The 15,087-nt window shown below is 36.0% G+C and overlaps 2 protein-coding genes across 4 annotated transcripts in view; both read left to right on the top strand.

Moving 5' to 3' along the window:
* Positions 1–380: 380 nt before the first annotated feature.
* On the top strand, positions 381–6,842 carry mon1ba (MON1 secretory trafficking family member Ba). The gene is made up of 4 exons (XM_051117653.1): positions 381–862; positions 2,851–3,637; positions 4,728–4,875; positions 5,805–6,842. Exons 1-4 carry the CDS (start codon positions 511–513, stop codon positions 6,021–6,023), a joined length of 1,506 nt encoding a protein of 501 aa, XP_050973610.1. The 5' UTR covers positions 381–510; the 3' UTR covers positions 6,024–6,842.
* A 368-nt stretch (positions 6,843–7,210) lies between these two features.
* Positions 7,211–15,087, top strand: part of gripap1 (GRIP1 associated protein 1) — a 66,634-nt gene continuing 58,757 nt past the window's right edge. For all 3 annotated transcript variants that reach the window (XM_051116606.1, XM_051116605.1, XM_051116604.1), the window contains exons 1-7: positions 7,211–7,447; positions 8,237–8,303; positions 9,770–9,831; positions 10,864–10,890; positions 11,053–11,160; positions 11,388–11,544; positions 13,791–13,927. In XM_051116606.1, coding sequence (XP_050972563.1) covers positions 7,406–7,447; positions 8,237–8,303; positions 9,770–9,831; positions 10,864–10,890; positions 11,053–11,160; positions 11,388–11,544; positions 13,791–13,927 — 600 coding nt within the window. In that variant the 5' untranslated portion in view covers positions 7,211–7,405. The remainder of the gene's footprint in view (positions 7,448–8,236; positions 8,304–9,769; positions 9,832–10,863; positions 10,891–11,052; positions 11,161–11,387; positions 11,545–13,790; positions 13,928–15,087) is intronic.

Raw genomic sequence — 15,087 nt, 5'->3', positions numbered from 1 at the left:
TTAGTAAGTAAGCTTAATATTTTGACAAACTACAGTTAATAGGTAGTAAAGATACGTATGAGCAGTATTGGAGCAGTGGACCCCCAGGACCAGGATTGAGAACCACTGCTCTATATGATCAACAGATCTGACGGTTCATAAATACTCCTTATTGTAAACCTGGATGGCCTTTCTTTTTTTTTTGCACAGTATTTTGACACTGCTTTAGCATTCAGTCAGTTTCATGTCCCACTTTAACCTCCTCTAATTCAGCACTGCTACAGACCAGTTAGAAATAATTCTTTCAGCAAGAGAAGAAACATCATGTACATCCTATTACACAGTTTTAACCGCTCTCTGATCCCCAGGCATCATGTGATACCTCTGGGATTCTATACTGAGTAATGGAGAGCCACAGAGATCCATTGTGCGACATCAATAGAACAAGTGTTTGCACCATTTAAGACTAAAAAAAACAACAACACCAAGTCCAGAAGATTCTTGCTTTGAGGGAAATGAGAAAGAGACAACATGCACAGGAGTGAGAATAGAGGAAGCTGGGAGTTTCAACCTGAGGACACCTTAACAGAGGAGACTGGTAACTTTCCATCTGGCCTGGCCCAGGCAAACCTCAATGGAGAGGTAAAGGACTGCTTGGCAGTTTCTGCTGTAGATGTCCCAGGTCTGTCCTACAGAAATGAAGATATAATGTCAGAGAATTGGAGGCAACACAGGAAGCATGTGTTTGTGCTGAGCGAGGCAGGTAAGCCTATCTACTCACGCTATGGCAACGAGGAAGCCCTCTCTTCCACCATGGGTGTCATGATGGCACTGGTCTCCTTCGTCCAAGCTGGAGGCAATATGATTCAGTCTATTTTTTCAGGTGAGATCCACCATCTTCATCTAGGTTTTAAGGGCTGATAGTTGTCTTTTAAAAATAAAGGTTCTTCAGAGGTTCTTTAGCTTGGCATAAAAATCTTAGTTTGGTTTAATTTCTTAGTTTTCCTTAGTTTTAATTTCTTTTGAACCGTGGATTAATAAAGATTGGCTTCTATACATCTGTTTATATGTTTAAATTTAGCTAAACATACATTTTTATAATTTTTTTTTATAAATATTTGCATATGTGTACATTTTCTTTTTTGATGTTTTGTACTGTTTAATAAAAGAAATGAGAAAAAAATATTGCCGATAAGTGCTCCCAAGTCCCAATCTGAATCAAAAGATTCACAAACCTGCTCCAAAATTCTGATCTAAATCAAATGATTCCCGATCAGTGCTCCATAATCCTGATCTGAATAATGATTCGCAAGCCATCATTTTAGATTCAATTCACGAAATGATTCACGAACCCGCTTCAAGGTTGTGATCTGAATCGAAAGATTCGCAAACTCACTCCGAAGAAGTTCCGATCTAAATCAAATGATTCATGATACGTGCTCCGAAGTCCCGATCTGAATCAAATGATTCATAATATGCAGAGTTCTGATCTAAGGATTTGCGATTCATGCTCCTGATCTTCCTGTTCCAAATCAAATGATTCACGAACCCGAATAAGTCCCGATCTGAATCTGTGCTCCTTAGTCCAGATCTGAATAGCAATTAAAAAAAACAGCATTTTAGATCAGGAATTTGAAACGGAATGATTTGCAAACCCGCTTCGAAGTCCCGATCTTAATAAAAATGATTGGTGAACCCGCTCCGAAGTCCTGATCTAAATCAAATGATTCGCAATCTGACTCCAAAGTCCCGATTTGAATCAAAAGATTGTCAAACCTACTTCAAAGTTTAGATCTAAATCAAATCAAATGATTCACAAACCCACTCCGAAATCCTGATCTAAATCAAATGATTCTCGAACATGCTCCGAAGTCCTGATCAGAATCAAATGATTTGTGAACCCGCTCCGAAATCCAGATCTAAAGCAAATCATTTGCAATCCCACTCTGAAGTCCCAATCTGAATCACATGATTCGCGAACCCACTCCGAAGTTCTGATCTGAATCAAAAGATTCACAAACCTTTTCCGAAGTTCCGGTCTAAATCAAATTAAATAATTCACGTTCTTAAAAATTATTTGCGCTACGTACTTTGAAGTCCCGATCTGAATCAAATGATTCGTGATCCAATTAGAGCGCTTCGAAACTGTGAATCATTTTGCGACAAAATGAAAAGCTCTTTTTCACAATATTTGCTTTTTAAACTCAATGTCGAAATTCAAAAATGAATGGCTCTTTTGATCTGGTGTTTGCTTTTGAGTCACTTGAACTGAAAGTCACTAGTTTTAATCAATCAGAGAGGTTTGGATTTTGATTTAGTTTTTATTTTAATTAACTATATTTTAGTTAGTTTGACCACTGCAGTTCAGTTGGTGACAAATAAATTGAGAAATTATTATTGTATCTGATTGCATTAGTCTATATAGAGTGATAGTCAATGTAAAAAGAGCAAACAGGAGAAGCAGATGAACACAAAACAGCATAACATAAAGTTAAAGAGGGTTAAAGCTTTATCATTCAACTGAACTGTGCATGTATGTGTGTCCTTTTAACATGTCTCTTCAAATTACAACAACAACAGTTACATACATATATTTAACAGTTTGATCAAAATTATTGCTAGGGACAATTTAGTAGTTGCTGAGTATTGGTAGGGACATGTCCCTAGCGTCTCTACTAAATTCTACGCCTGTGTTAATAACAATAATAAAATAAAATAAAACTAACTATATTAAGATATATCATTGTCATGAAATTAAATGTATCACAAACACTTACGTCACCTATACATTTTGAGATTTTTAATAAGCATTTTACACAGTAATGACAGACAACTGCTAATACTCTGTTTTTTTCCCTCTGTTTCCCTCAGATGATCACACGGTGGTCTTTTTGCAGAAGGGTCCTCTGGTGTTTGTATCTGTCTCTGCCACTCACCAATCTGAGCAGCAGCTGCGCAGCGAGCTCCTCCATGTTTATCATCAGATAGTCAGCATGCTCACGCAGGCCAGCATAACCCGCATATTTGAGCGCCGGAAGAACTTCGACCTGCGGCGTCTGCTGTTTGGCTCGGAGAAGGTTCTGGACGGCCTTCTCGACGCCATGGATTCTGATCCCAGCTTCATGCTGTCTGCTGTCCAATGCCTGCCTCTGCCATCCTCTTCCAGAGACGCCCTCAGTCAAATCCTACAGAAAGCCGTCACCCCAAATCTGGTCTTCTCATTTCTCATTGCCAATAACCGACTTGTCTCCATTGTTCAGGAGAAGACAGTCTTGGAGGACGCTAGACTAAAACCCAGTGACCTTCATCTCCTCTTTAACCTGATCAGGGCCTCCTCTGCTTTTCAGGCTGGAGAGATATGGACTCCCATCTGCCTGCCTCTGTTCAATCACGACGGCTACTTTTATGCTTATGTGGCGTATCTAGACCCTCCTGAATGTACTGTATGCCTCGTTCTTCTGTCTACAGATAAAGAAGCGTTTTATGCCATGGCAGAGTGCAAAAGGAAAATTGAGGAAGCTTTCACATCCCAGAATGCCTTGCAGTGGGTGGCAAACACTCAGTTGTACTGTGTTGATGATATTGGTGTAGCTAATCTTAAGCACTTCCTGTACAAGCCCTCAAAAATGCTAGACCACCAGCTTCCTCAGTTCACAAGGTGAGTAGCTTATAGAGCTTAATATAATGTCAGTATGAAATTAAAATAGACCCTGTTTACTTTCCTAATACATGTTCACGTCTTATTGTGCACAATTCATCATCCAAAGTCAAAAAATGCCTCTGAAGTTATTTTACTCTTCAGTTGACGACACCTAGGCCTCATGGATAGTAAATATAATGTTTACAATAGCAGTTTAATTATAATTAATTCTAAATGTATTTTTATGCCAGTTAACATGAATTAATTAAAGACTATGGCAAAAATGACCGTGAGAGCAGGTTCCTGGTCAAAAATCTTTTCAAAAGTAGGAAGTATTTAAATCTGACATTGTTCTTATATGTAAAACACCCACTTTTCATCATACAAACAAGTCCTGTCCTACATTTTCTCCTCATTAAATATTCTTGCATTGTTGTATTCTAAAAAAAAAAAAAAAACGTATAAAAAACAATTTTCACTTAGAAAATTCTAGTAAATTAGTTACAAAGAAATGCCAAAAATGGCAAAGAAAATGTAAAATGGGTTGTGAATGAACTTTAAAGTTGACTTCAAGCTAAAATGAGTCACTTAAAAATCATTAAAACATGAGAAAATGGAGCATTTTGACTCATTTTTCTGAATCAATGGTTCTTCTTGTCATCAGAAACACCAGATGGCTCTCAAATCCTGATAAATGATGGCCTATAAGCCAGGATTTCCACATTCTGTGAAAGATTAGACCACTTTGCCATGAATTCTGCAACAGTAAGCACTTGATTTGCCTAATCACATGGCTGAAATGTTTCAGACCCTGTGTGGACACTGTCACTGTGCCTTTTATGCAAAAATGCAAGCAAATAAGGCCAACTGAATGATTAGATGGGCGCATCAGAGACCACATGATATGTGGAAACAGTCTGCGGTTTAAACTGCGTCTGTCTTAAATTGACAGAAACTGAGTTTTATTTTCATCATTTGGTTTGCATTGACAGTCTGTCTATGTTAGACACATCTCTGCCACTGTAATAATGTAAGTCACATGTGAATAATGGCTGTGTTGTAATCAATGATACACACTATAAGCACACTATATGATGCCTTTGTTCAGCCCAGAGATGGAGGTGGCATACAGAAGCCAGGAAGAGAGGATACGCCTGCTGGATCTGTATCGCAACATGCACAATCGTATCCACAGTACCTCACGGCCGCTTAAACTCATCTACCATTCTGCAGGCAAAGAAACTCTGCTGGCCTGGGTATGTTTTTAAAAGAATCAAGATAGTAGTTCAGTACTTCAGTAGTTCAGGATGTTCTGGGTTTATTTTTGATTATATACAGTTGAGGTCAAAGGTTTACACACACCTTGCAGAATCTGCCAAATGTTAATCATTATACTGAAATAAGAGGGATCATATAAAATGCATGTTACTTTGAACCCTTTCCAATAATGACTGTATGATTTTGGGATCCATCTTTTCACACTGAGGACAACTGAGGGACTTGTATGCAACTATTACAGAAGATTCAAATGCTCAATGATGCTCCAGAAGGAAAAAAGATGCATTAAGCACTGGGGTGTGAAAACTTTTGAACAGAATCTAGATGTGTACATTTTTCTTATTTTGCCTAAATATCATATTTTTTTTTTCATTTAGTACTGCCCTTCAGAAGCTAAAGAAGATATCTATGTGTTTCCCAAAAGACAAATAAGTTAAATGTACCCTGATCTTTAAATTCCAAAAGTTTTCACTCTCCGGCTCTTAATGCATCATGTTTCCTTCTGAAGCATCAGTGAGTGTTCGAACCTTCTGTAATAGTCCCTCAGTAGTCCTCAGTGTGAAAAGATGGATGTCAAAACCCAAAAAGGGTTCAAATACACAAAATGCTGAAAAACCAAAGAATTTGTTGGACTAGAGCGGGCAGTTTAACTGTTCAGGACAAACAAGGGACTCGTCAACAACTATCACAAAACAGAAAACACAGCTGTGGGCAGTACTAAATAAAAAATAACATGCATTTTGTATGATCCTTCCTCTTTTGGTAAAACAGATAACATTTTGCAGATTCTGCAAGATGTATGTAGACTTTTGACCTTAACTGTAAATGCAGCCTTGGTAAGCATAAGAGACTTTCAAAAACATCTTTTAATGATAGTGTGTCCTAAATTTTCTCTCTTGTTCTGTAGGTCACTAGCAAGTTTGAGATGTACGCCTGCTTCACTCCACTTGTCACTAAGAAATCAGCTATTAGTGAACTCACTAAACTATTGAGATGGATCAAAAAGGAAGAGGAGCGTCTCTTTATTTGTCACCTCCTAAAATACTCCACTACCGGGAGCTCCACAGACAGAGGGAGATCAGATAGATTGAGCACATCAGACACTGGCCTTCTGTCTCTCTTGTAATTTTGGGTAGCCTACCACCCAACACATAAGATGCTGTTTTACTGCCATGTTTAATGATAAATTCAGTGTGTTTGAGTGAAATGGGAAATGTGGCTGCATTAAAAATAATGTATGCACTGTTTGCGTGAGTTCGTAGGTGGCGTGTTTCGTTAATGCAGATGAAGTTCTCAAATTCATGTTAATTTTTCAGTTCAGCTTTTCACACATTGTTCTGCTAATAGCATAATTTGTGATGTCAGGCTTTTAAATAAAAAGTCTCACCAAGGCTGCATTTATTTGATCAGAAATACAGTAAAAACAGTAATAGTGTGAAATATTATTACAATTTAAAATAGATGTTTTCTATGTTAATATATTTTAATATTTAATTTATTTGTGAGTCTTCAATGTCATATGGTCCTTTAGAAATCATTGTAACATGCTGATTAACTGCTCAAGAAACATTTTTTATTATCAGTGTTGAAAAACTTGTGCTATGTATATACAGTGGAAAGCATTTATTTTAAATAGAAATATAGAACAGTTTTCATTAGTACTTTTTATATGTTGCTATGCTTGTTTTGTTTATATATACCTGCTTATAAAATTTTCATGCATGCCACTTTAAATCAAATCACAGAAGTACTGACTGGTAGCTATTTGTAAAAATGGCTAACTCATGTGACAGTCAGATGTTTCCAGAGTTACTGATGTTTATTCTACAGATACAGTGAAGTTCATTGACTTATAAACCTTATCAGAGTATCATGTGTTCCTTTTTTCTGTTCCTACAGCTTTAATAATTTGTTTATGATTTTCTTCATCCTTTTCAAGAATAAAAATGTCTGTCACACAAAATGTTAAAAAGTTGTTTGGGATTTTAGATCTTTATTTTTTTTTTAATAAAACTAGGTCACGTTTGAGCACTAGACAAATGTCTACTGCTAGTAATACATATGTGATATTAATCGTTATTTTTGTCACTGTGGATTGTTCTTGGTGACAAAAAAGCATAAAATCATTCCTGTAGGCTCAATTCACAAATATAAGTGAATGCTATACTACAAATTTTTTGACAAATGAGCATAGGAACCCACAGGTGCCGTCTAAGTAGTCAGCTCACTCGGTTTTTGAGCCACAGCCCATGTCATCTGTCAAAACAACTACAGTAGTGGATATATTGTGTTATTGCGGCATCTACAGGACAGGTGCAGATATTACTCATGGTGGGGTTTCTGTCAGCAAGCCAAAGCGCTTAAATGGGCGACATCGGACAGCTACATCTGTAATCGTCATTTTATCAGAATGACTGTTAATTTGTTAATACAAGGCTGACAGTAAACACAGTAATAGCAGATAGAGACAGTTTCTATTCTGTCCAGCAGTGTTTTGCTGTAGTGAAGATGGCGCAAGCACTGTCAGAAGAGGAGTTCCACCGTATGCAGGTACAAATCTCTTTCTTTGGGCTTGGATTGTAAGCTGTAAAGCACATACGAGATCACTAACAAGTTTAGAAGTGATTTCGGGTGGGAATGTGTGCAAACGGATCTGTTTAGTGGTTAAAGTTGATGTCCGTCTGATGGGAATAGGGCTCTGCTAGCTAAAGCCGTTAGCCTGCAAGCTAACCGTTATGAGACCGACAAATTATTTTAAAAGACAAATACGATATTTGTATTTAGTGTGTGTAATCGTTTAGCTAACAAAATGACTGTGTGTTGAATTGACATTTAATATAGTCGTTTTTGACGCGTTTGTGACGTATAATAAAGATGTGTTTAGCCTGTTAGCACGCTAACCTATAATTACTGGGCATTAGCACCGTTAGCACACCAAACAGCTGATGTTATTGCTTTTATACACAACTAAATGGTTTGTCCAATATTTTTATTAGCTCTTCAGACGTGTTTTGAATAAATGTTAGGCTTTTTAAATATCATATCGCTGTTGTTTTGCTCTAGCATCATCTTGTTTACAACTCCAGAAACATTTAATATTTAGTTTCATAGCAACTAGACTCTTTAATTAAATGTTTCCATGACGTAAATAAACTCTTAATGCATTGTATATTTATGTTTTAACACATAAACGAAAAAAGAGACTGTATGATGCTTTTATGTGTTGTTTAGGTGGTCATTTACAATAATCAATATGTATGTTAAATATCTTGTTACCTCAAATATACCTCATATACTATATTTTGCTTTATTAATTTCTTTTTAAATGTGTTTCAACAGGCTCAGCTCTTGGAGCTGAGAACCCAGAACTACCAACTATCTGATGAGCTGCGGAAAAATACAGCGGGTGAGTGAAGAATGTAAACCTAAACCTTTACTTATTCAAAACACTGGCCAACTTGTTTGCATCATCAACATGGCAGACTGTGATCTTTTGTTTAGAAATCGGATGTCTTATTTCACCTTTTCCACTGAACGTTACATTTTGGATATAGAATCTTTTGAATTGTGTAGATTAAATTATGTCAAAAAATTGTAAGAGTAATCCTCTTATCGGTAGCTGAGAGCACAATCAAATTTATTAAATGGTTTAATAATTGAACACGCATTGGGGGGAGATATATAAAGATAGATGTTCTAATTCTGTCAGTCAAAACCGAGTTGTCTGAGGGCCTGGGGCCGGTTGCACTAGTTGTGTGTAATCAGATCTTAGTCTAGTTCAAGCATCATTGGGCATGTATGAAGTTAAATATTGAACTTGGTGTGAAAATGTGACCTATTGTATGAAGCTAAATATTTACAGAAGCTTAAAATACATCAGTGAGTTCATGTTTTGCTCATACACCCCAATCCTAAAGTGTGTAAAATGAAAACACGTGATTTCAAAACAAAACTTAAAAAAAAAAAAATTCTAATATTTATTTAATTGCACGTCATGTGACCATGTGATCAGTGAACTTTATTATTTATTATTGTAATTTATTTCTGTGATTTCAAAGCTGAATTTTTAGCATCATTATTCCAGTCACATGATCCTTCAGAAATCATTCTAATATTCTGATTTGCTGTTCTGATATGTTAAAAACAGCTGAATAGAATTTTTTCAGGTTTGTTTGATTAATAGAAAGTTCAGAAGAACAGTGTTAATCTGAAATAGAAATCTTTTGTAACATTATAAATGTCTTTATAATCACTTTTGATCAATTTAAAGCATCCTTGTTAAATAAAAGCATTAATTTCTATCATTTCTTTCCCAAAACAAAACAAATTTTTTTTTCTTTTGAATGGTATAGTGTATAATGTTACAAAAGCTTTTTTATTTCAGATAAATGCTGATCTTTGGACCCTGAAAAGAATCCTGAAAAAAAAATGTACTAAACTGTTTTAAATATTGATGATGATGATGATGATGATGATAATATAATTAAAATAATAATAATAATACTTAAAACTTTTCAGCTATAGGCTACTTCTTGTTCACAATTTTGTAATCTCCTTATTGGTTAGTAAAGGTAGATGTTGTATTAAGCAACACAGTATCTTAAGACATGACTTAAGACATGACGCATGACTTGGCAGTCCTACCCTGGTTATCAGTGAACTTACTGAGAAAACTCTTATTTCAAGTATGCAGACTATTATGTTGACTTGTTTATAGTATATTATACAGTCCTGCTAATTATAAACAAAATGCATTAGCAGTTTCTGCTTGTGTGGCTGTCTGTCAAAAGTGATAAATGCATGAATTTGTGTATCTTTGATTAAAGTGAGTTTAGCTTGATTCTAGTAACTTTATTTATTTCTCTGTTACAGAGCTCAACAGTGTCCGTCAGAAGACCTCGAACCTAGAAAAAGACTATGTCAAAGCACAGAAGGTAGTGGCTCTCCTTGGTTTTTCAGCAGGTCATTGCCATGAGATAGAGGTCAAGCTTTACTGCAGGCCTTGTGAATTTGCTTTGTGTGCTGTTTTGTTGCCTTCTGTTTTAATGGGCTGGAAGTAATTGACTGTTCTGGTCTGTTCCAGTTTTTTTTCCCTCCCTAGTGTATCTTTTTCTGTACAGTTTGTATGCGTTGCAACACAAATTAACTAGTATTGCACTAGTCATGTTGTAAGTGCTGTAAACGTAATGATCAAAATGTAACACGATGCATTGTGTCTGTGACTCAGCATTGCCAAACATGAGTGATAAGTCTGTATGAATTGTGAAATTGAAGCTGTTTGCAAAAGTGGTGTATACATGTTCATTTTTGCAGTTCAGTTTGGTCATGCTAGTTTTGCATACTTCATCTTTAAAGGAATAGTTTAACCAAAAATGAACTTTTGCTGAAAATGTATTCACCTACAGGCCATCTAGGATGCAGATGAGTTGTTTGTTTGTTGTTCGATTTGGAGAGATTTATCATTACATCATTTGCTCACCAGTGGATCCTCTGCAGAGAATGTGTGCAGTCAGAATGAGTCCAAACGGCTGATAAAAACATAACAATAATCCAAAAGTAATCCACACAACTCAAATCCTTCAATTAACTTCTTGTGAAGTGAAAAGCTGTGTGTTTGTAAGAAACAAATCCATCATTAAGATGTTTTTAACTTTAAACCGTTGCTACAAGTGCTCTAGCCGTAATATTGCTTTCTCTGTCTGAATCAGGAGATAAATATGCACAGGTCAAGCACCATCTACAAGTGAAAACAGTGGATTTTAATGTGAGGAGTAAGCAGATCAGAGTCATGTTGATTACTTGTGGACTACTGTGATGTTTTTATCAGCTGTTTGGACTCTCACTCGGACGGCACCCATTCACTGCAGAGGATGGTGAAGAAACAAAATCTCTTGGTGGTGTTTTAGGAACTATTTTAGTTAACAGTTAATTTTAGGTAATGTTTTCTTTTTCGTTTTCATCCTCAGGCTTTGAACAAGAGCAAGAAAGCACAGGTGAGATTTCTTATAATATCATTATTTGTTTTTTTTATTTATTTATTTATTTTTGTATTTATTTATTTTTTTTTGCTATGAATGCAAATGTGATATAAGATCTTGAGTGGTTTGGGAAAATGTCTGTCTGGTAACCGTGCTGTATTATTCTCTCATTTTCAGGAGGTAGATGCCTTACTCAGTGAGAATAAAATGCTTCAGGGCAAGTTACATAGTCAGGAAGATGACTTCAGACTACAGAACAGCACCCTCATGCAAGAGCTGTCCAAGGTGCTGAGCACAAATACAATATTTAACCCCTGTCATGACTATAAGCATGTGAACCCATTCTGTTTGATTGATTTAATGCATTCTTGGTAAATAAAAGTATTAATTTCTTTAAACATTTTTGTATTTTTTCAAAAGTAGCACATCACAGATGACAGTCATCTTTATGCCATTTTTACATGTTGTTTTTTTTTTTTCATTTTCTGATGGGTTGTTGTGTGTTGGTGCAGTTATGTTCCCAGATTGAGCAGTTAGAATTAGAGAATCGGAGACTGAGGGAGGGTCAGGGGTTGGAAGGACCCATCTCCAACCCCACCTCTGGTCCAGAGAATGCTGAGGTCCTGCGTCTACAGGCTGAAAACTCTGCCCTGCAGAAGAAATTGAAAGGTGAGAGGAACTCATGCATACAGTCCTCTTCTATTTTTCCTCATAAACAATTTAGGATAAGATTTAAAGGAATAGTTCACCCAAAAATGAAAATTACCCCATGATTTGCTCATCCTCAGTTCATCATAGGTGTATGTAACTTTCTTAATTCAGACGAATACAATCAATGTTATATTAAATGTACTGCCTCTTCTAAGATTTATAATGGCAGTGAATGGCTGTTGAGATTTTGAAGTCCAATAATGTGCATCCATCCATCATAAAAAGTTCTCCACACAACTCTGGAAGGTTAATAAAGGCTTTCTGAAGCTAATTGATGCATTTGTGCAGTAGAACTATCCATATTTAACATTTTATAAACCATCATCTCTATCTGATGATGAGGACGAAGACGTTATGTAGGCTCCAGTGAGAAATTAGGGCTGTCAAACGATTAATCGCATACAAAATAAAAGTTTGAGTTTGCCTAATATATGTGTGTGTACTATGCGTAATTATTATGTATATATAAATACGAACACTTTCATGTATATATTTATATATAATATAAGAAATATTTACAAGTATATGTATTTATTATAATTTTTGTATAATTTATATCATATATAAATTAAAAAAATTGGTACATAACATATTTCTCTTAAATATATACAGTAATTTGTGTGTATTTATATATACATAATAATTACACACAGTACACACACATTGGCAAACTCAAACTTTTATTTTGTATGCGATTCATTGCGATGAATCGCTTGGCTTCTAATTTGTGACTGGTGTTTTGTTTTGCTCACTCCACTGCACTTACACATTTGCCTGCGTCTTATGACATTCGTATTTTCCTCACACAAATCCATCGGTTAGCTGCAGAAGTGCTTTATTAACCCCCCGGAACCATGTGTAGCACTTTTATGATGGATGGACGCACTTTACTGGACTTTAAAAACTCAACAGCCATTTACTGCCATTATTAAGCTTGGAAGAGCCAGGACATTTTTAATATAATTCTATTAATATTCATCTGAAATAAGAAAGCCATGGATGGCTTGAAGGAGAAGTTCATTTCCAGAACCAAAATTTACAGATAATTTACTCACCCCCCTTGTCATCCAAGATGTTCGTGTCTTTCATTCTTCAGTCGTAAAGAAATTTTCAGGAATGTTCTCCATATAGTGGACTTCTATGGTGCCTGCGAGTTCGAACTTCCAGAATGCAGTTTAAATGCAGCTACAAATGGCTCTAAACGATCTTAGCTGATGAAGAAGGGTCTTATATAGTGAAACAACTGTTATTTTCTCTAAAAAAAAAAAAAATATTGCAGATTTATATACTTTTTCACCTTAAATGCTCATCTTGTCTAGCTCTGCGTGAACTCTGCATTTTGGTTCACGACAGTTAGGGTATGTTGAAACACTTCCATCTCATTTTCTCCTCCAGCTTCAAAATCATCCTACAATGCTGTTTTGTCTGCTTTTTTTGTAAAGGGTGTTTGACCCTCCTTGCGTGTTCACTTTGTAAACACTGGGTGCAGCAATATAGAGCGATTTTGAAATTGGAGGAGAAAATGAGATTGGAGTTTTTCGACATACCCTAACTGTCATGAACCGGAATGCACAAAGGTTACGCAGAGCTAGACAAGACGTGCATTTGAGGTTAAAAAATTGTAAATATTTTTTAGAAAATAACCGATCGTTTTGCTAGATGAGATCCTTCTTTTTAAGGGATCGTTTAAGGAAGCCCCTTAAAGGAGAAGTTGAGGGAGAAAACACGATCAGAGTTTTTCGACTTACCCTAACTGTCTTGAGACAGAATACACAGAGTTCAGGGAGAGCAAGACAAGATGAGCATTTGAGATTAAAAAGTATTTAAATTGTATTTTTTTTAAATGAAAATAACCGATCGTTTTGCTAGATAAGACCCTTCTTCCTCGGTTGGGATCGTTTACAACCACATTTGGGATCGTTTGAAGTCGTATTTTAAACTGCATTTTGGAATCATTGAAGTCCACTATACGGAGAAAAATCCTAAAATGTTTGCCTCAAAAAACATAATATCTTTACGATTTAAGAAAGAACGACATGAACATCTTGGATGACGAGGGGCTGAGTAAATTATCTGTACATTTTTGTTTTAGAAGTGAACTTCTCCTTTGAGGGTGAGTAAATCATAGCAGAATTTTCATTTTTGGGTGAACTGTCCCTTTAAGAACTGGGCCTGATTATAGTATTTTGTGTGCATCTATACAGCTTTTCAAGATTGTGCAGATGTCAATGATGGAAAAGCAGCGCTCATTGATGGATTGGCCGGCACTAATGGTGTCCAGTCAGATGCCAGCGGTCACAGTGATGAACTTTCTGCCCTGGGAAATGATCAGGTTGATCAGGTAACAGATAATGGGTTTCAGTCCCACCAGGGTTGGGATGCTGTACCATACAGTGGAGGTTTAGACTGAAAGAACCAGTACAATGAAATGTATGCTGGGGTAATAACACCATGTGCAGGAAAACCAGAATTCTCAAATGACAATCGATGAAGCCATTTATACTAGTATTGAGTGTGATATGTTTCCATGTTTGGAACTGCTGGCTATTCTTAACAAACTTTCTAAAAATACAGTTTCTGTCCAAGTAAACAAGTTAGTTTACCCAGTCAGAGTATCCTAACAGTAGAGTTTCAGAGTAAATTAATTATTCAGCTACGCAGTGGTGCACTCTTTATCAGGAGGAGTTGGCTGGAGTTCTCAGAGGTCATGTTTAATGCAGGGCCTACAGATGCTGGGTGAACTGTGGCCAGACACAGCAGAGACACCACCATCAGCTTTTTCTGTAAAGGGAATATAAGGACAATGAAGTGGAGTTTAGTGTTTGACTACCGATGACTACAGATAAAATGAGGACTGCAGCTAATTGGTTATTCTTTATATAGTTTGTCACTTTTTTTTTTTTTGAAACATTCCCAATGCCATAATATGGTGCAATTTCTTGAAATTGAAACAGAATATCCAGCGGGAAATAATGTAGAATGGGACTTGATTTTATCCTTCATGACTGGATGATGAAAAGTAGGTTATGATGTTAGTGGTTAATATTATTTTATTTCCCAGCCTGATGTACTTGCCTTAAATCAGCAGAAAAGTTGTTTAAGTGACAGTTTGCACAGAAAGTGTTTTTACATTTCAAAGGAAAATCATGGGATCAGGGCAGTGAAATAATAATAATAATAAAATAAACACTTAAAACAAGTTAAACTTTTTTTTTTTATTATTTATTTATTTTTTTAACTTGGCACGGCATTCTAAAGAGGTGGGGAAAGTTTGATGACAGATTAAGAAACTATATTTTCTTTAGAACAACTTGCACTGGTCAATTATTCACAACAAGTGCAGGAACATTTATTAAAGACATAAATAGGGTCATAAAGTGGTTCCCTTCAACATCCACTGATTTCTGTATTTACTGGGGTTTTATTTGTGGAGCTGCTTTGTAGAAACTGCTGTTAAAACCCTTAAAGTTTTATTTCATTGTCTTCATTTCGTTTATTTCA

The sequence above is a fragment of the Labeo rohita genome, chromosome 8, assembly GCF_022985175.1.
Source record: "Labeo rohita strain BAU-BD-2019 chromosome 8, IGBB_LRoh.1.0, whole genome shotgun sequence".
NCBI classification, from domain to species: Eukaryota; Metazoa; Chordata; class Actinopteri; order Cypriniformes; family Cyprinidae; genus Labeo; species Labeo rohita.
Note: the sequence above shows the minus strand (reverse complement) of the source record. Positions and strands in the feature narration are given on the sequence as shown.

Excerpts from the sequence above, each read along its gene's own strand:
- mon1ba (XM_051117653.1), top strand. The coding sequence starts at position 511 with ATGCACAGGAGTGAGAATAGAGGAAGCTGGGAGTTTCAACCTGAGGAC. Across the intron at positions 3,638-4,727 it reads CAGCTTCCTCAGTTCACAAG|CCCAGAGATGGAGGTGGCAT; the intron begins GTGAGTAGCTTA and ends GCCTTTGTTCAG. Across the intron at positions 4,876-5,804 it reads AAGAAACTCTGCTGGCCTGG|GTCACTAGCAAGTTTGAGAT; the intron begins GTATGTTTTTAA and ends CTTGTTCTGTAG.